The sequence below is a fragment of the Medicago sativa genome, chromosome 7, assembly GCF_051527215.1.
Source record: "Medicago sativa cultivar Bolivia chromosome 7, Bolivia_mono, whole genome shotgun sequence".
NCBI lineage: Eukaryota > Viridiplantae > Streptophyta > Magnoliopsida > Fabales > Fabaceae > Medicago > Medicago sativa.
The window spans coordinates 33891151-33912560 of NC_140755.1; the positions used below are offsets into that span (position 1 = coordinate 33891151).

The 21410-nt window shown below is 34.4% G+C and overlaps 2 protein-coding genes across 2 annotated transcripts; one reads left to right on the top strand and one right to left on the bottom strand.

Moving 5' to 3' along the window:
- Window positions 1–7243: 7243 nt before the first annotated feature.
- Window positions 7244–15715, bottom strand: LOC146905812 (F-box/LRR-repeat protein At4g14096-like). Its single transcript, XM_085728645.1, has 2 exons — window positions 15011–15715; window positions 7244–7294 (listed from the first exon to the last, which is right to left on the bottom strand). The coding sequence occupies exons 1-2, from the start codon at window positions 15713–15715 to the stop codon at window positions 7244–7246; spliced, it is 756 nt and encodes a 251-aa protein (XP_085584771.1).
- Window positions 15716–19489: 3774 nt separating this feature from the next.
- On the top strand, window positions 19490–21145 carry LOC146905813 (FBD-associated F-box protein At5g56370-like). The gene is made up of 3 exons (XM_085729734.1): window positions 19490–20343; window positions 20440–20580; window positions 20675–21145. Exons 1-3 carry the CDS (start codon window positions 19600–19602, stop codon window positions 20954–20956), a joined length of 1167 nt encoding a protein of 388 aa, XP_085585860.1. The 5' UTR covers window positions 19490–19599; the 3' UTR covers window positions 20957–21145.
- The last annotated feature ends 265 nt before the right edge of the window (window positions 21146–21410 follow it).

Sequence of the window (21410 nt, forward strand, 5' to 3'; positions counted from 1 at the left end):
CCTTTGTGAACTTTCCTTTATTGCTGATAATTGTTTATGTCTTGAATTATATTAATGCTTATCAAATCATTGTCTTACATTGCGTTTATTCAAAAATATCAATATGATATATAACCACGGCCGACAAAGGGTTTAAATTTGAATTTGTGTTTCTTATGTGTTTTAAGGGGGATGAGTATTAAAAATTTGACGGCTTTAAATCTAGTTTTATTACAAAAATTGGTTTGGAGATTGAAGACTAAGAAGAATGGACTGTGGTGCAAATGTTTAAATTTCAAATATGGCGAGTTCCAAGGTGAAATTCGAGAGGTAGGTTGAGGGGTATCAGCATGGTGAGTTAATTTGGGAAAGTTGGACATAGAATGTTGGGGGTTCAAACACAATTGGTGCCCTTTAGATATCTCCAAAGTGGTTGGAGAGAGACACTTTTTTGGGAGGAAAATTGGGTAGGTGGAGGAGCATGAAGAAATAGGTTTAGTATGTTGTTCTCTTAATCTTAGGATATAAAGGCGAGAGTGCGGACTTTAGAAGGGTGATAGATGGGAGGTGGGAGTTGAGAGAGTCAGTATCTCAGTTACTGGTGGAGATTGAAAGGTGAGATTTAGAGACGGTGTTAACGATAGTGTGGAGATTGACAGAGTGAGAGCTTCCGGTTTTGCAGGTGCAGATCTTTGATATCTCAAACGGTGTTGGTTTTTTGTGTGAATTACGATTGCATCTGTGGGTTTGGCTAGGAGTTTAGTTGATCTTTGTGCATAATTCATGATTTCTGTTTCAATCATTTCTGTTGGAGTAGGAGAATTGTTTTTTAGTTTTGGCATCGAAATCGAGCCTTTAAGCGTTAAACGTGTTAACTAGTTAACTAGTAAGCGTAGTTCTAAATTACAACAGTGATGTAAATGTTTTAGAGGCCTCCACACTGCATCACAACCACAAGTGTGGACGCGTCGATCGCATTTTGCCATAGTATACGGTTCAAAGTGTAATTTAGAACGTTTGCAAGTAATTTGGTATCCACAAATCTTTTGAAATAAACAGCGATTGAATTATAATTATTTTAATTTGAAAATTGTCAAATCACTCGTTTAGCAAATGAAGTGGATAGAAACCAAATCTTGAAAAGATATAGCGAACGATATAATTGTTGAAAGAACTATCAAACTTGGTCATGTTTTATATTCATGTCATATATCAGTAACATCAAAATAAGCACAACATCACTTTAACTTCGACAAACAAAAAAGAAAATATGCATACAAGATTAATTCAATAGACTTGAAGATTAATATGCATATATATGTGCTTAATTCATGATTTCTGTTTCAATAATTTCTGTTGGAGTACATATCATCACTTAGTGCATAATTCTGCAGTTGGAGTGTTGTCGAGCTAATGTTTTACTGTATTATGGTTTTGAGATGGTTTGTTCTATCTCGACGTGCATTCAATTGTTTCCTGATAAGCCATAGCCTCTTCTCAGTTTCTAATTTGTGTTATATAAAAGTTACCAAGCAATTTTAGTTGGTATTTCAGTTACTGCTAAATTCTTATAAATCTATAATTCAAAATATCTGCCACAATTTGATGAAACAAGGAACGTAAAGGAACAATCAGGGTGCAATGAATTGGTACTAGTTTCAACTTTCATACATGAAATAACTTGAAAGAAGAAACTACTATTGTTTTTTCTCTCTCTGACTATGGTGCATTCAAGAGGAAATGGTGAACAATATTCGGATTTGGATCCTTTCATATGTGTATGAGATTTACACGAGAGGATAATGCTTATTCTCCTACCAAACATAAAAAATTTAAATATGTTTCTCTCTTATTTTGAATGGTGGAAAATTACACACTAATCTCTCGCGTGTAAATCACACATGAGAGGATCGAAATCCAAAATTTTCTGATCAATCGTCTAGCTAGCATGATATCACATGCATTATGTGTTTTTTGTATGATTTTTAACTAAAAATATTTCTTTTTGTTATAACAAACTCTGAGAAAATTATAGATTTGAGAAAATCATGGTTAATTTAGTTGTTAGCCATATGAAAAGCACCAAAGAAAATACATGTAAATTCATATTGATGGTTTGATGAACCTGATTTCTTCCATGAAAATTGACTGTTATTGGGAAGTAAATAATGAGATTGTTCTAAATTGACTTTACCAAAACCACTATGTACACCAAGCCTTAATCGACGGAATGTTACCACCAAACTTTAGCAAGTCCTTTCCAGACAGCATTGCAATAACGACCTTGTAAGCCTTAAACGTGTTAATTAGTACGCATAGTGCAGAAGGATCGCATCGAACTTGGTCATGTTATATATTCATTCAAAAATTTGAGTGAGATCCTGTGAAACTACTTGAAGTCTTGATTTTAAGCAGATGGCATATCCATTTCATATATCAGTAACATCAAAATAATCAGTAGAACTCAAAAAAGAAAATATGCATACAACAATAATTCAATAGACTTGGAAGTTATATGGTCAGTTCCACCACCTCCCTTCATGCATATTTTGAAAATAATTCTCCATATAACTCATTCAATAGATTATCAAGGCATCTTCATAAAGTGCATATAGCTACCATGTCCAAAATCATTCTCCCTAAAAAAAATGGTTTCCTTCCATATTCCTGCTGAGTACTAATGAGGTGAAAAATGCCACTGGAATGAACTTTGTGATTGTGATCATTTTTCTACATGTTCTCTGAAATCATAGGTAAGAAAAAACAAGTCAAAATCTAATAGAAATTTCTTCCATCATTGTTTTTCATATCAAGAACCATAATGACTTTAGTCATGGAACTCATGGAAAAAGACAAGTGAAAATCTAACATGATCTTGTTTATCAGCAGTGGAGGTAAGGAAAATTAAACCATTATTGCAATAGCTTGTTTTGTTGCACAGACTGGGAAATTACTATGGTAGGTTTAGTTCATTGCTGCAACATACCATTTTATACAAACCAAAATAAAGTGTATTTTCCATTTTCACAGCATCCATCATGCACACAACCAACTGTGTTAACAATAAATTAGTGCTCAAGTATCGTAGTTAGGGAAACAATAGTGCCAATGCCATGGCTTATCTCCGTAGCTGATAAAATTATTGCCACATAGAATTCATTATGCTGCAAAGATAAAAGCTGAAAAATAGAATATAATGCAAGATACATAAAACAATAACAAGAACACATGCTGAACATAAAAAAAAAAAAAAAAATGAAAGATAATGCAAAAGAAATAGATGTGTTTTTTCCCCTTATGGTCTAAATATTAGCAGAAAAGCCTTGGTGACTTTCTGCCTTTCCTAATTTAGGTTCATTACAACCTTGCTTTGATCCATCATATAATATGAGTTTAACAGAATGTTTGCAATGAAACATGGATCACTACAATTCATCACGTGCAAGTTCTTTTGGAGAACTATCTCCTTCCTCGTAGCAAGTATTTTTCATCTTTTGATCAAGGAAATCAACAACAATCTGCAGTTGCAGAAGTAGATCAAACCTTTTCTACGCGTAACTCTTCTGTCACTTGTCTTCTGAAGTTGGAGGAGCAGAAGAAGAAGATTCAGGAAAGAGAAAAATATTGGACAGGTAAAAGAAGAACAAGGAAAAGAAATATCGAAAAATTGGGTAAAAAAAATTTCCTCCTTATCAAACCTATGAATTTAATTCATGGTGCAACAAGTACTTAATATATTACAATATCAGTTTTTTGGAATGAAATATAAGAACAGGGTGGTTAAGAAGAAAGGAGAGACGGAACAGAAGGAACCAAGGTTTACTTTCATGACTAAAAGTGAGGTTGATCAACTAGAAGATGGATACAAATGGAGAAAATATGGACAGAAACCTGTCAAGAATAGTCGATACCCTAGTTAACTATAAACATTTGCATTCAATTGAAGATCCACCAATATGAACCAAGTCAGTCAATATAGCTAGCTATTACAGTACTGCACCCACGTTCCCAAGAGAAAGCAAAGTGAAATGAAAGGATATGTTCCATGCTTAATTTGGCCATTTAACAATACTCTAAGAACTCTAAACTCTATTAAAATCGATTGATTATATTTTTAGATTCTATGCTAGAGATTACACATATGGGGTTCTCAATGGCCCCACTCTCGCAAATACACAAGTTCATATCTTGCAGAACAGCTCCCGTATTTACTAGACTATCTTTTGTTGGTAACCTATTTTAAAACAGCTTCCACAACATACAGATATTTTTGGAGGAACATCTTTGTGCCTAACAAACTTATCCTAAAAGGGTTTTGGATGTGCGGCTTCCCCTTTTGAACACCGCATATGCTCCTCACATTGAATATACTCCTCCAGCAACACCATTCCAGGAACCCTCTTCTTTTATCACTCTGCGGCATGTAACCAACAAACTCATTCTCACAATTAAAAGGCTCTCTTCTCTAGTTCCAATTTCAACTTCTCTCCGCCCTACCCTCTCGTTCCCCACACAAATCCACTCCTTTGACCTCTTTTTCAGTTATGATGAGAAATAATCTCTCAAACCTATCTTTTAGTACCAATCCATGGATCTCTCCAAAACAATGTGCCCTGCCCGTGTGTCAATTGCTACAGTTAGACATGCAATGAGGCTCATTCTTTGTAATTATAATATTTATGACTTTAGAAATCCTTATTAACTGTAAATACAATGTGCCCTGCTCGTGTGTCAATTGCCTACAATCCTTTATTAACTGTAAATACAATACTATCTCATTTAAGAAATCAATTTCTGATCAAATTTGGTTAAGAGACAAATACATGCAATCAGAACATAACACTAACAACAACACGTTATCCTGTTAGTCAAGGTCAACTACATGGATCAAGAAGTCTTCAAAAATATTATTTAGAACCAAGTCCCTTTTCGTGTGACAATAAAAACATTAATACACTATCAAAAGGCAAATAAATAAAGAATCCTTTGAGAATACAACTAATTCGTTTAATCTTTGTCCATGCTTATTAAAAAGAATAAAGAAGAAACATGGATAAAAAGAGACAGTGATTTACAATTGCACCCTACCCTTTTTTTTTACAGAACGATTGCACCCTCCTACCACATATTTATGCATCAAATCAGAATTTAGCATAGAACTACTTACAAAATGTATCAATGTGGATCTGAAGTCATAAATAGATAAAAAAAAAAAAAATAGGTAAGCAAATAAGAGATTATTTAAGGATTTCCATGACCATCAAATCGGAATTAAGCATAAAACTACTCAAAAAATGGATCAACGTGGATATGAAGTCATAAAGCATAAAACTACTCACAAAATGGATCAACGTGGATATGAAGTCTTAAAAAAAATTAAAATATGATTTAAGGAACACGTTTCCTCGACTCAAGCACCAAAGACAAAGTTAATGACAATCATAGAGTAATTACTACTTACATTGAAACTTAAGTTTACACGTTGCAGAGGCCCTTGGGCATGAGGATAATAAATTTTTGGCTAAAGTGCACTTTTCCCCCTTAACTTTCAAAAACTTGCAATTTTGGCCCCCTAAGTATGAAAACTACAATTTTGGCCCCCTAAGTTTTAGCCCCATTGCAAATTTGGTCCTTTTTGCCAATTTTGACCGGTCAACGCCTACGTGGCACGCCACGTGTGTAATTATTTAATTAAAAAATTAAAAAAATCATATAATCATTTTTTAAATTAAATAAATGAAAAATGAAATTAAAAAATTAAAAAATAAGGAAAAATACATTAAAAATTCATTTTTCTCTCTCTCGTACACTAACAACAGAAGAAGCTTTCTCTTCTTCTCCAAAACCACACAACCGTCCACCATTCCAGGCGATGTGCCGCCCTACTCCGGCCTCCGTTGGCTAAAAAAATATCACCATTGAACTCATCTCTTCTCCTTCTTCAAAACCCCTCAATTTATTTCATGATCGGAGAACTTTCGCCGGCGACCACCGTGCCGGTAATCGCCACAACCGCGACGGAAAACTTCTCAGTCACAGTAAGCAACTTTAGTTGCTGTGAATATTCATTTGTTTTCTTCCATTTTCATCCCTTAACTCTTTCCTTTTGGTTTGATACCGTTGGAATTGAGAAACACTCAAAGCATCACTACGGAGTCCTTTTGTTGCCGTGAATAAGAGGTGTAGGAGAGAAGATGAAGCAAAGTACAAAAAAAAATGGTTTTTTTTAATTCTTTTTTGTTCACGAACAGATCTAAGGCAACTCCTTCTTCTTCTTTCTTCTTTCTTCACGTTTTTTTTTCATCAGGAACTCTCTTCACCTCCTTCTTTCTTCACGTTTTTGTTCGCTCTTGCTTCTTCCCTTGGTCCAAAACGCGAATTGGCCTCTGATAATATGCTTTGAAGCTCGAAATCCGGTTGTGATTGATTGATTGGGTCTTTGTATGAATGAAGTTGTATTGTTGTTATTGTTGGATAACGGTTCTGGAAATGGTTTGTGTTGATTGACGAATCTTCACTTGTTGTGTTGAATTCGATCTGTTTTTGTGGTATGAGAGCCGAAGCCTTAAGTTGTTTGTTGCTCTTTGTGATTCGAAATGAAACAGCTAGGGTGTGTGTTGTTCTTAGCTCGAATCACTTGATCTATGATGTTTATGGACGAATTTGAATTTTTGTGTTGTTGTTGATGGATTTGAAAGAGAAATGGTGTTTGATGATTGTGGTTATGTGTTTGGAATGAACTAAGAAGAAGAAAAAAACGTGATGTTGTTGTTTTTTGATAAATATTTGAAGATGTTGATGAAGATGAATAAGAGGAGTAGGAGAGAAGATGAAGCAAAGTACAAAAAAAATTGGTTTTTTTTAATGCTTTTTTTCTGATTTTTTTTATTTCATTTTTCATTTATTTAATTAAAAAAATGATTATATGGTTTTTTTTAAATTTTTTAATTAAATAATTACACATGTGGCATGCCACGTCAGTGTTGACTGGTCAAAATTGGAAAAAGGACCAAATTTGCAATGGGGCTAAAACTTAGGGGGCCAAAATTGCAAGTTTTTGAAAGTTAAGGGGGGAAAAGTGCACTTTAGCCTAAATTTTTATGTTAGGCTGTTCTCTGTTAAAGATTGTCATGGTTTGTAAAACACTTGCATTCTTCAAAATATACTTTGCAAGCATAACCTTGCCTGGTAGGCCTAAGAAATTGAAAAGATTGCAAGTTCGAAGGTGTAATGAAAGGCATTGCGGAACAGAATTTGGGGCCGCCTACCTTTCTATGGCATCTTCTCTAGTCCAATATACCTCCACTGCGTCATCCTGTAAACAATGCACATAAAATAAAAAGCATAAAAGACTGAAACTAGATAAGACGAGGAAATTTATTAGCTCACATGCCAATATTGTAGAGTTAAGTTATGTCTAACCCAAATTCTAAGAGTGTGAATAAATAAGTGAATCAGACAGATATTATTATCCCTAACAAACCTGATCAATTTCAAGCTTCTGCAGCTTAGGGCAGTTGTTGAGAGGTTCTACTAAGAATTTCCAACCATAATAGAGAGATTGCCAACTTTGACAGTAAGAAGTAAGCACCAATTGGGTCAAATTATGAAAAGTAGGAATTAAACCATATGGGTCACTGTTGGAACATGTGTGGAAATTGAGTAAAAAGACTAAACACAAATTTTCATGTTGGGTAGAACTAGTGTTGTGTGAATTGAAAAAAGTGGAAGTTCCACATCGGATAGAACGCACACGTTAGTAGTGTTTATATAGTGGGGGTGTACCTCTAATTAATGGGGGTACATAAGTACTGGAGAAAAATATATATTGATATATATTTTAGGCTTATATGTGTAATTAGTCTTTGCACTTTCACCCTATTTTGGTATTGGTCCCTGCAGTTTTTTTGTTTGGTTTTAGTCCCTACACTTTATAAATAATTTGCAATTGGTCCCTATCGTTAGTCAGCCGTTACAAAAAGGAAGGAAGGTCAACACAGTGCCATGTGGCATGTAATTATTGGCCCACATGGTGTTTTACAAAATTCATTAAAAATTAAATAAATAAAAGTTTTTTAATTTGTTTTAATATTATTTTATTAATTAAGAAAATTGCTACCACCAAACTTCTTCTCCTTCGTTACGTGAGTACAGTACACCATCACCAACCAACCCATCTTCTTGATCTCTATAGAAATTCAACAACCCAAAAACACAAACAAGAACAATAATAAACCAAGTGAAGCAACAATGAACCAATCATCATTTAAAATCCTTCAACAGACCAATAGCACAAAACAACAACAAAAAAACCCAAAATTTGAATAAGGGCCTCAAAATCACAAAAGGGATTCGAATATCCAGGAATAAAAAGAAAACGAATCGAATTCCAACAACAGGTTTGGGTTGTGAGAATAAGGGAATCTGAAAAGAGAATGTCAAAGAGTTGGACGAAAATTATAAAGGCGGCGCCAAGACAACAAAGTTGATGAAGGCAATGTCGAATTTGAAGATCGGGAGTAGAGATGGATTCAAAAGATGGAGATCTAGGTTCTTGTATGTTGTATCATTACTTGTTGAGTTATGTGTAAGGGTTGTGATAGGGGTGTGAGTGAACTTGTGGAGGAAGAAGAGGGAGAGTGGAATGGAAGAAAAAGGAGCTTTGTTTCTAAGATGAAGAATCGTTTTTCTTTAATTAATTAATAACAATTAATAATTGTTTTTGAAGAAAATTAATCAATTATTTTAATTTTAATACTATTATTATTATTATTATTATTATTATTATTATTATTATTATTATTATTATTATTATTATTATTATTATTATTATTAATTTAAACACTTTTATAGTGCCATGTGGCCCAATAATTACATGCCACATGGCACCCTATAACCTTTCTCTTTTCTTTAACGGTCAACTCTTTTTTTTTAACGGTCAACTAACGGTAGGGACCAATTGCAAATTATTTATAAAGTGCAAGGACTAAAGTCAAACAAAAACAACTGCAGGGACCAATACCAAAATAAGGTGAAAGTGCAGGGACTAATCACACATTTTAATCTATATTTTATTATTTGGATTATTTGGAAATGATAAATTAAATAATTAATTTAATCATTATTAGAAAGTGTTTTCTTAGTCCCCAAGTTTTACTAAAATATTTTGGTACATAATATAATATATTTTTGTACTAAATATAATATATTTTGGTACTCAATTGAGATATTTTTGTACTAGATCTAATATGTGAATTACTTAATGACAAAGTAATGTATTACTTGTTCCCAAAGTTTCTCACTTATTAGTCGTGAATTTTCTCTATAAATAGAGAGCTCACACAGTGCATTCCACACACCAAAGAGTTTCATTGAGTTGTCGGGAACTCTTTCTCTCTTCTTCCATTTTTGACTTGTGTTGACGAGTCTTTCATCTCTTCTCCCTCCTTCGACTTGTTTAACAAGTCCTTCTCCTTTTTCTACTCCTTTCTGTCCCTTCGGAATTAAGAGTGTTCTTAAGACCATAGTCCCTTTTCGGTTTAATGTCCCTTCGGAATTAAGAATGGTCTTAAGTTCATAGTTCCTTCGGTAATATACGTCCCTTCGGAATAAAGAGTACTTTTAAGATCATAGTCCCTATTTGGAATAAACAATGTCTCGTCGGAATTAAGAATGATCTTAACGGTATATAAAAATTATTTCAATATTTTCTATTTGAGGAGAAATGGTGGTATCACCATATTTGAGTGGTCGTAGTACCATATTGATACATTGGAGAAATTAAGGTTAGAATGGTGGTAACACCATATTTGAGTGGTCTTAGCACCATAATAGAGTGGTAACAATACCATATTAAAGTGATTTCAGTATTAAAGAGTGGTCTTAGTACCATATTTAAGGGTGTAATTCTCGAACGGTTTTCTACGGTGCAGTAGTTAACCGCACAGTTGTAGCCGGGCTTGTTTTATCCTGGAGGCGGCGTGGTTGTAGCCTACCTTGCACAATTTTGGGTAGTGCCACGAAACGTCTTAAAGAGAGCGACCTGGTCGTGACTCAACCTAGTAACAACTTCGGTAGATAATAGAATTTGGAAATCCAAATACAACAGTATGGAAATCGAAAAACAACAATTTTAAGACATTTCGATATGCTATGTCTACCGAAGAAGTTACTTATTGAGGTTCAATTGTCCCTAAATACAATAAGGATAAATCAAGCTATAGAAATACATCTTTTGACTGAAACGATGAAGTGATTGTTGTTTTAAATAACAACATTAAAAATTCAAATACGTTGAATTTGTTTGAAATATGGTTTCGAAATCAGAGCCATATAGTGAAACAATACTTTGTTACAAAACAAATTATTTGTTACAAAACCAAACAAGTTTAGTTTTTTACGAAACATAAGAAATGTTTGGAGTTGAAAAGAAAATAATTTGGTTCTGTTTGTTACAAAACAGTAACAAAAATTGATAATGATAAGTCTTTTTGGTAAAACCTATGTCACGTAATGGTGATGGTTTTTCAATCAGTAACAAGAATGCCATAAACTTATGCATCCTCATTGATAAATGGACTAGGTGGGTTTTATGGCATATTAGATATGCATAGTCGCATGCTAGCATATTAAAATGCAAGAATTTCGAATACCCATTTTTCTTTGATGCTAATGCTAAGGTTTGAACTTGTTGCATGCTATAAAAATAAGAAAGAATTTGAATTTTAGATTTTTATTGAATAAGACTGAGTTGACTCAGACTTAAAGAGAGACTTGTGTATCATGCATTCTTGTGGAAAAAGACTGTGTCTTTGATGACATGTTCGAAATTAAATTCTCCTTCTATTTTATAAGTTGTGTGATTTTAATATTTGACATGTCAAAATTGATCACGAACAAGCTTTTAATTTTAAATTTGAGTAACTTGGATTTAATTCCAACGTTATAATTAGACAATTTTATTTATTGCAGTCAAGATATATGAACCAAAAGTTCATATAAATCAGAATTTAGAGAATATGAATCTCTAAACATAATAAATTATGATATGTGTGAATTTGATGACACATAAATTAGAAATGATAAAATGATGTTTTTATCATATTTATTGATGACTGTGAATTTTGGAAAAACTAAAATTGATATGCTTCAATGTTCAATTTTTATAACGAAAATTGAAATTTATAGAGTACCCAAGTCTAAGAACAAAAATTTTAATTAAGAAATTTTTGAAGAAAAGACAATCCAACTTGTCTTATTTTTGAACTTGGGATTGTCTGAACTATATTTGGATTTTGGACCCCGAGAGTTGAACTCACTAGTAGAGCCTTTGAATGTGTATTCATCGGGTATGCGATAAATAACGAAACATATAGGTTTTATGACCTAAATGTTAAAGTGATCATAGAATTTAAAAGATGTCGATTTCTATGTAAATGTTTACCCCTTTAACTAAAGAATAGTGGGGGTACTAGTGGGGGCTCTAATGGGAGCACGACATTAGTGGGGGCAAAATAAATTCCCTTCTAAAAATTAAGAACTAGTGGGGGCACTATATGTAATTAGAAATAGTTATGAGAACATCGTACGGGATGTTATAGAACCTCAAAGAGGTAGGAAAGCAAGAATTGCTAAAGAGTATGGACCTTATGGTTTATACATTGGAAGAAGATTCATTAAGCCTTAAAGGATGAAATGAATTTTCTAGAGTCTAACAAAACAAGACACTTGGTTGACTTGTCTCATAGTTGCAAAATCAATCGGTTGTATTTGGATTTTGGAAAAAGGAACTAAAACCTGATGGTACGATTGATGAATACAAGGCTCTCCTTGTAGTCAAAGGTTTTAGACAAAGAGAAAAATATAGACTTCTTCGACATTCATTCACCAGTCACGAAAATCATATCCATAAGAGTACTAGTCCCTTTAGCCGCCGTTCATAACTCGATAGTACTCCAAATGGATGTGAAAGTTGCCTCTTTTTATGGTGAACTAGAAGAAGAAATCTATATAGAACAACCTGAAAAATTTTGTGATTCATGGACAAGAAAACAAAGTCTGTAAGTTAGATAATTCTTTGTGAGGCCTAAAATAAACTCCTAAGGAAGGACATGAAAAATTTGGCATTCTAATGCTATCGAATGAGTATAAAGTGAATGAAAATGACAAATAGTATTTGCACGATCATATGTCTCTATGAAGACGACTTGCTCATATTTGATTTAAAGATTCATGTTATGAATTATGTGAAATCATTGTTTATCAATAACATTGATAAGAAAGACCTAGACAAAGTTGAAGTAATTCTTGGTTTCAAGATTACTAGATCAAAAAAAAAAGAACTTTTTTGATAAATCTCACAAAGTTGAGAAGTTCTTAAGGAAATATTATTATTTCACCGTAAACTTGCAATCATATCTTATGATCCAAGTGTAAGAACACTTGAGATGGAGTTAGAAAAACAGAATATGCGAGCATCATTGGCTGTACTTAGGTATGCCACTGAATGTATTAGATCCGACATTGCCGATGTCATGAAACTCTTGTGCAAGTTTACTAGTAGACGGATGAGAAACATTGTCATGCTATAGAAAGAGTCATGAGGTGCCTTAAGAAGACTATGACTCTAGGATTACTTCATTAGGAGTAACCTATTGTACTTACATGGTACAAGATATAAACTAGAACATCTTTTAGATGAGTATTTAGCGACTAGTGACTGCACATTGAGCATCACTAGAGGAGTTGTTTGTTAAAACAAATGATATTGACTCAGTCCACTATGGAATGAATCTGAGATCAGAACACTAGAGAAAACTAGTGGAGAAGCAAGTTGACAAGATGCTTGCTAGTTGAAATCCCCTAGTGGATAAAACCGTTTCCAGAAGTGTTAATTTATTGTGATAGTCTGCAGCTATTACAAAATTGAGAATCGTTACCACAATGGTAAGAGGCGATTATTAAGGTACGAACACATAGAGAAGTAGAGAGCTAGCTACTCTCAAAAGGAACGATTAAAGTAGATCATGTACGTACTGATAAAGAATTAGTTAATCCTTTGACGAAAGGAATTACTAGAAAGAAAGTCCTAAACACATCCAATAGGATGGGACTAATGCCCAATGGTCACAAGTGATGGTAACCCAACCTACATGACTGGAGATCCCAAGAAATAGGTTCAATGGGTAATAACAAGTCACAAGTGATAGAACATGCTATGTTAAAAGTAAGAAAGCATGATTCCTGCAGCGATAGAATGATGAGATAATATAAACTCTTAATGAGATTTATACTCTATTTGGAGTGGAGTACATAGCTACAGGAGTACTCTTGATAGACTCACCTATACGAATGTGGAACTAAGGGCTGGTTCCTATGGAATTCGGGGCAGAATACCTAGAGCGTTCGTTAAAACCGGGATACACGTGCAAGGCCATAAACGCACGGGCTTAGAATACACCTTATGAAAAGGTTTGTGTGTGGGTTCGATAGAGTTCAATGCTGTAAGCAACTCTTGTTAATCAGAATTTTACTCGCTATGCAAAGGTTCAAGTTGTAAGCGACACCTTTGTTTACTAACAAATCTTATGGAGACGTCTTTGACGTTATTTCTGAAACCATTTTTTAAATTCAAGTGGGGGATTGTTGGAACATGTGTGAAAATTGAGTAAAAAGACTAAACACAAATTCCCATGTTGGGTAGAACTAGTGTTGTGTGAATTGAAAAAAGTGGAAGTCCCACATCGGATGGAACACACACATTAGTAGTGTTTATATAGTGGGGGTGTACCTCTAATTAATGGGGGTACATAAGCACTAGCGAAAAATATATATTGATATATATTTTATTATTTGGAAATGATAAATTAAATAATTAATTTAATCATTATTAGAAAGTGCTTTCTTAGTCCCCAAGTTTTGCTAAAATATTTTGGTACATAATATAATATATTTTTGTACTAAATATAATATATTTTGGTACTGAATTGAGATATTTTTGTACTAGATCTAACATGTGAATTACTTAATGACAAAGTAATGTATTACTTGTTCCCAAAGTTTCTCACTTATTAGTTGTGAATTTTCTCTATAAATAGAGAGCTCAGACAGTGCATTCCACACACCAAAGAGTTTCACTGAGTTGTCGGGAACTCTTTCTCTCTTCTCCCCTTTTTGACTTGTGTTGACGAGTCTTTCATCTCTTCTCCCTCCTTCGACTTGTTTAACAAGTCCTTCTCCTTTTTCTACTCCTTTCTGTCCCTTCGGAATTAAGAGTGTTCTTAAGACCATAGTCCCTTTTCGGTTTAATGTCCCTTCGAAATTAAGAATGATCTTAAGTTCATAGTCCCTTCGGTAATATACGTCCCTTCGGAATAAAGAGTACTTTTAAGATCATAGTCCCTATTTGGAATAAACAATGTCCCGTCGAAATTAAGAATGATCTTAACGGTATATAAAAATTATTTCAATATTTTCTATTTGAGGAGAAATGGTGGTGTCACCATATTTGAGTGGTCGTAGTACCATATTGATACATTGGAGAAATTAAGGTTAGAATGGTGGTAACACCATATTTGAGTGGTCTTAGCACCATAATAGAGTGGTAACAATACCATATTAAAGTGGTTTCAGTATTAAAGAGTGGTCTTAGTACCATATTTGATGGAGTAATTCTCGAACGGTTTTCTACGGTGCAGTAGTTAACCGCACAGTTGTAGCTGAGCTTGTTTTATCCTGGAGGCGGCGTGGTTGATAGTCTACCTTGCACAATTTTGGGTAGTGCCACGAAACGTCTTAAAGAGAGCGACCTGATCGTGACTCAACCTAGTAACAACTTCGGTAGATAATAGAATTTGGAAATCCAAATACAACAGTATGGAAATCCAAAAACAACAGTCACAAACCTAGAATATGCAGAACAATAAACTGTTATAAATAAGGTTAAAATTCTAAAACACAAGAATGAAAGGTAAAAAAATTTACATATCAATCACATTGTTTTTCCATTCCATAGTAAGTTTCATACACAAACCTGATCAAGTACCAGGCACAGAGACCGTCCATATTGAACTGCTTTCAATGGAAAATAATAGCAAGCGCAATCAATATCAGCTCTGGTCAAGTTACTTAAGAAAAAGCTCTCCAGATCATCAAAAGTTATATCTTCGTAAGAACGAAAACGCACGAAAGATGTTATTAAATCCTCAAGAATTGGACATCCATTTAACAGTAACATAAAATCTTCAAGTGTAGGGAACAAAATATCTTCTAAATGAAGGGTTTTGAGAGAAGGAAGTAAAACAGAAGAAAAACTCTCTTCCACAGTGAAATAAAAAAGCTTGAGAACCACAAGGGTTTTGCAACTGAGAATACTGATAGGTAAAGTCACTATGTCAGCATTGAGATGAAGATATTCAACTCCACGTTTTAGCACAAAATTGACCCATTTGGTAACACTGTCACTGGGGCAGTGAGGTAGATCTAACTCGTCTAAAACCTCAAGACATATACTCTTAATGGGAAGTGCGGGATCACGGGACAGCAAAACAGAGTAGACAAAATGGGTGCTTTTGTCTATCTCTGTCATGTTGGTGAAGTACAGAGTGGTAACAGAGAGCCATAGATACTGCCATCTTTTGGAAAGAATACTTGTGGCAACGGATTGTTTGGTTTCGAGAAAAGAGAGAATGTGACAGAGAATTGGTTCTGGTAAGGTGCTTATTGTATCTTCCGCCATTAAAATTTGAAGGACTGAAAATCCGTTAAATTGTCACCTATTTGTACAAATCAAAAATAGTAGAAGAGTCGGAAGTGAAAGGGCAATGTAAAAGCGCGAAGGAAAGTGAGAACGGCCGAACATGTAACTTTGGTCAAAAACCTTCCGAATTCCAAGAAACTTTGAAAATCTTTTGAAATACTCCCTTCGTCCCATATTATAAACAAAGGTTATGTTAACCGGTGCCCCCGGAGAACGGGTTAAGAAAACCAAAAAAAGAAAGTTTTAAATTAAAAGAAATACTTTTTAGACTTTTAATGACTTGATTGCACAAGTTCCAATGCAATGTTACTATATTTGCTCCCTTCCGTTTGGTTCGAGAATTAGGAGGGCAGGGGAAGGGAGGAATTTTAACGGAGGGGAGGGAAGGGGAGATATTTTAATTAAAAGTGTGTTTGGTTCACAAGGGGAGGGGAGGGATTTTAAAATTATTTTACTGTTTTACCCTTAAACTTAATTAAATAAGGATAATAAAGTAACGAAACAATAACGATGTAATCGATAACAACATGATGTAGACGAATGGAATAATGGATTAGTAATAGGGTTGTTACAAAGAGTAATGAAGGTTGTTACAAGGAAAAATTGTTAATAATATAGAATACAAGTTGTTACAACAAAATATTGCTAATAATATGGAATAAAAGTTGTTACAAGATAACCTAATAATAGTAAAAGTTGTTTCAAGGATAATCTAACATAATAATAATAAATGTTGTTATGAGGATAATATTGAGATTTTAAATTAATATAAGGATAATTTAGACGGTGCAATAAAATTTGCTCATCTCCCCTCCCCTCCCTTCCCCTTCTAAAAATTGAACCAAACACGTCAAATTAAAAATCTCCCCTCCCCTCCAAAACTCTCGAACCAAACGGACCACCGATGCCCCAGGGGCCCCGATTAACATTACCCTATAAACAAAACAAAATTACTTATTAAGAAAATTAAAACATACTCCCTCCGTCCCGCAATAGATGACCCATTTGAAAATGTGTAATTTTGACCTAACTTACTTTGACCATATTTTTCTACTAATATACAAAGATAAATAATATCATATAAGATGTCCTTGTTCAAAAAAAATATCATATAAGATGTCGTTAGATTTGTCTCGATGAATATTTTCAAAATATCAAGTTTTTATAATTTTTTCTAATATATTATTCAAGATATTTAAACACAAAATTATGCATTGGCATGCGTAATAAGAGCAATTGTGTCAAGTATTATGGGACGGAGGAAGTAGTAGTTTGTAACATAGATTTTTGTGTTATCTTTGAAATAAATTTTATAGGAAGACGTAAAAACAATTTCCATTGGTAGTTGATTATAGAGAAAATGAAAAAGAGAGCAAATTGAATGCACTTTGCATTTAATTTTCCTCTGGAAAAGATTTTATTTTGAAAAAAACATAATTAAATATGATAAAAGTTGGTCTTTTTTGCTTATAATTTGGGACAGAAAATGAGTTTTTTTTTTTACTTATAATTTAGGACGGAGGGAGTAGTGAAACGTATCAATTATTAGCTTTGTATTTATTTTTTTGGAAATATTTTTTTTTACAAGATTTTTTTAGAAAATGTTAATGAGTTCCCCGAAAAGTACTCGAAATCAAAATATTTGATTTTTTTTATAAAATAGTTTCTTGTTTTGAATCCTTGATATGTGCACTGGGAGCACTACCCTCCTTTTTAGCAAGGCAAAATGAATTATATTAACGATTAAAGTGTTTCTTATAACACAAGAAGTATTAAAGAGAAACGTTGTAGTCTTACAAATTGAGCACACAAACGACCGATAAAAGAAAATGTGTTATTAGTCAATATCCAAATAAGAGAAGGAGCTGAGCCACCAGCCATGATAATCGAAAGCTAAATTAACATATTTTCTCTTCGGCCAATAATAGGAAAGTAACTTAATTATATCTAAAAGATGATGAATAGATATGTCCTTTTGGCTAAATACTCTATTATTTCTCTCTTCCAAACTTCTCAAGCACATGAAAACCAAATAACATACATAAAAAATCGTCGAACTTTAGATCCGCCTGTTAAAAAATCGAACTGCATAAAATGATATAAAATACTTGAAGGAAGAGAAAACTAAAGGCTCACACCCACACACCAGAGACTACAATCCACTCAACGCGTCTCGCGAAATTATCCTACGGGAATGCTACGCTACGGAATTCATAGCAGCAGGCATCAAAGCACCACAATCCCTGAAGGAATCGGCAAGAACCAACAAAGCAAAGTACTGCCGCTACCATTGAAGTCGGGGCCATGACACGGGAGAGTGCTTCCAGCTCCGAGAAGCAATTGAAGATTTGATAGAGAAAGGAAAACTAGGCTGCTTCATTGATAAGGGACGCTGGAGAAACTCATCGAGAAAGTCTCCGAAAAAGAAACGATCCTCAGAAGGAGGCGAATCACCACCAAGAAAGACGTGGAGTGCTGCTGACAGAGAACAAACAGACGTTGAAAGCGATAGTGGGGCCGAAAAAGATGGAAGCAGGATCTTTCTCCTGGCAATAATGGGTGGATTCTCAGCACCAAATGACACATCGATGGGGACGGCCAAAAGGAAAATAGTCAAAGTAAGGGAGACACATGGGACACCCCAAAAGGCAGCCAGGAAGAGAACATTGCTAGGTTTCACCGACAACGAAAAAGTAAATGGAGTGTCCAACGAAGAGTTACCGCTTGTCATCGTCGTGACCATTCGAGAACACAACGTTGTAAGATGTTTGGTGGACGAAGGCAGCTCCGTCGACATCATGGATCAAGACGCCTTTGAAATGTTGGGCCTGAAAATAAGAGATTTAAAGCCCTACACTGGCACCGATCTTCACGGCTTCAATGAGATGAGCACGCGCTCGTGGGGATATTTCACATTGAGTGTGACAATCGGAGGAGAAATGGACGAACGAACGGTCGACACACCATTCCTGGTCATACCAGTATTATCCATCTACAACTGCATTCTAGGACGCCCCACCTTAGCAGCTCTCGACGCGGTCACGTCGACGATCCATTTAAAGATGAAATATCACAACAATAACGGAGACATGGCCACAATTTACGTAGACATGAAGGCGAGAAAGGGAAAAAAATGTCTTTCCCTTTGGAAGCGAAGTTACCTTTCGAGCGCCCTACCCCTGACGGGGAGTTCAAATCTGTTCAGCTGGATGACAACCAGACCAGGAAGGTCAAGGAGTACAAATCATGTGCACAACACCGTTAACCCTGATGAAGATGAATAAGTGAAAGATGAAGATCGTTTGGCTTATTAGGTTTTATTTTTTTAATATGCCTGTCACACAAGACACAAAATGGGTCCACCCTTATGCCACATCAGTGTTCTGTTAATAAAATAGACAGTACGGACAATTTGTGCTAACAGAGCAAAAATGTGGCGATTTTAACAACATTTATTGAAATGTAAGGACTATTCTCCAAAGAGGCGCAAAATGTAGGGATCAATAACATATTTAACCCATTTAGTTATATCCTCAAAGAAAAAAATATATTATATAAGATTTGTTTTTAGTCAAATATTTTCTTAGTTTTATTTTTTAGTCAAATATTTTCAAAATATCAAAAAGATTTTGTTTTAATTTTTATTTTGTTTTGTTTCCCTAAATAAAATAAAAAATTTGTTTTGCTCTTATTTGTCCATCAAATATTCTCAAACCCCCAATAAAATAACCTCACTTCACACCACTCATCGATCACACGGCCAAAGCTGAAACACTTTTGACTCCTGAAAACAAAACATACAAAAACCCTCTCTGCAAACCCTTACTCTCCTCACGCCCTCATCCTTCCATATCTCAATTGCGATGTCTTCCCAGCGTTCCATTCCAACCGTCGACATAATCAGCAACCTGCCGGACTCTGTTATCTGCCATATCCTCTCTTTTCTCCCTACCAAAACATCTGCAGCCACGAGCATCCTCTCCAAAAGATGGAAACCATTGTGGCATTCAGTTCTCACTCTCGACTTCGATGACCGAAGCTTTACAGACTTTGCCACTTTTCGACATTTTGTCTACTCTGTCATGCTCACCCGTAACACCGTCTTGCCCCTATTATCGTTCCGCCTCAAATGCGGTACCTCCTCGGGATGTGATCCACATGATATCAATCGATTCGTTCCTGTTGCTGTAAAAAAAGGAATTGAGAGTCTCTCTTTAGACTTTTCTAACACTGATTTTGATTTTCAAATCAGATTAGGTCCTGCACTTTCCAGTGTTTTCAGTTGCAGGAACCTTGTGGTTCTTAAGGTGAAGAGACTAATACTCAAGGTTGTTCTTCAATTCGATTTTCCACTGCTCAAAACTCTCCATTTGGATAACATTTACCATTTGGGAGATTATAATGAATTTTTTAACAAGATTGTCAAAGGATGTCCCATTCTAGAGGAATTACAAACAAATGTTCATGTTCTCTTAAGGGTTCCAAATGATATTGATGGAGGAGAGTTTAAATGCTTTTCCAATTTGGTTAGAGCTAACATTTCTAATTATAATTGGAATATTCCATTTTCTTGGATTTGTAATGCAAAGTTTCTGCGTCTGGAAGTGGTATGACTATCATTGCTCTTCACTATAGCTTAAGTTACACGAATTGTTGAACATAATCTGAATGATTTATAATGTTTGTCTTTGTAATTCACGCAGAGGAATGAGCTAAAAGTTCACACTCTTCATAACTTAACCCACATGGAGCTTATATTTGCATCAAATCGGCAGAGGAAATGGAAGTGGCTGGTAAAAGTGCTCGAACATTGTCCTAAACTTCAAAATGTTACTCTTGATCAGGTTTTACTTATGCCAATGATCATATTTTTTAAATTGTAGTTTTAACTATATTTTAGGTATTTCTTTTCTGATTTTTGTATGTGGATTTTGATAGCTTTATGGATATGGAAAGGACGAGGATGATTGGAAGAAACCAGAAATTGTTCCAGAATGCATTTCCTCTCAACTTAGAACATGCTCACTTACATCTTATAAAGGCAAGAAGTGCGAGCATCAATTTGCAAAGTATATTATGAAGAATGCAAAAGTAATGCGCATCATGACAATTAATACTTCGGTGGTAGATATAAATATAAACCACCAAATGCTACTGAAATTATCTTCATGTCCAAGGGGCTCTCCTACATGCAAATTTTCATTTTACTGCAAAGGTTAGGGCATGTCTACATTAGTTACATTGGATTCTAAATACATGCAATAGTAGCATGGGATAGTTTGAAATTCCTGAACTCTGTTTTATTAGGTCTTTTATGTCACATATTTTCAAATATATATTTTGATTATTTCTCCTCTAAACCTTTGTGAACTTCCCTTTCTTACTGTTAATTGTTTATGTTTTGAATTATGTTGACGCTTATCAAATCATTGTCTTGCGTTTATTTAAAAATATCGATATGATACATAACCACGACCGACAAAGGGTATAAATTTTGAATTTGTGTTTTTCAAGTGTTTTAAGGGGATTGGGTATTAAAAATTTGAGTGCTTTTAATCTAGCTTTATTTGAAAAATTGGTTTGGAGATTGAAGACCAAGAGGAATGAACCGCTGTGCAAAAGTTTAACATTCAAATATGGTGAGTTGCAAGGTGAAATTCGAGAGGGGGGTTGA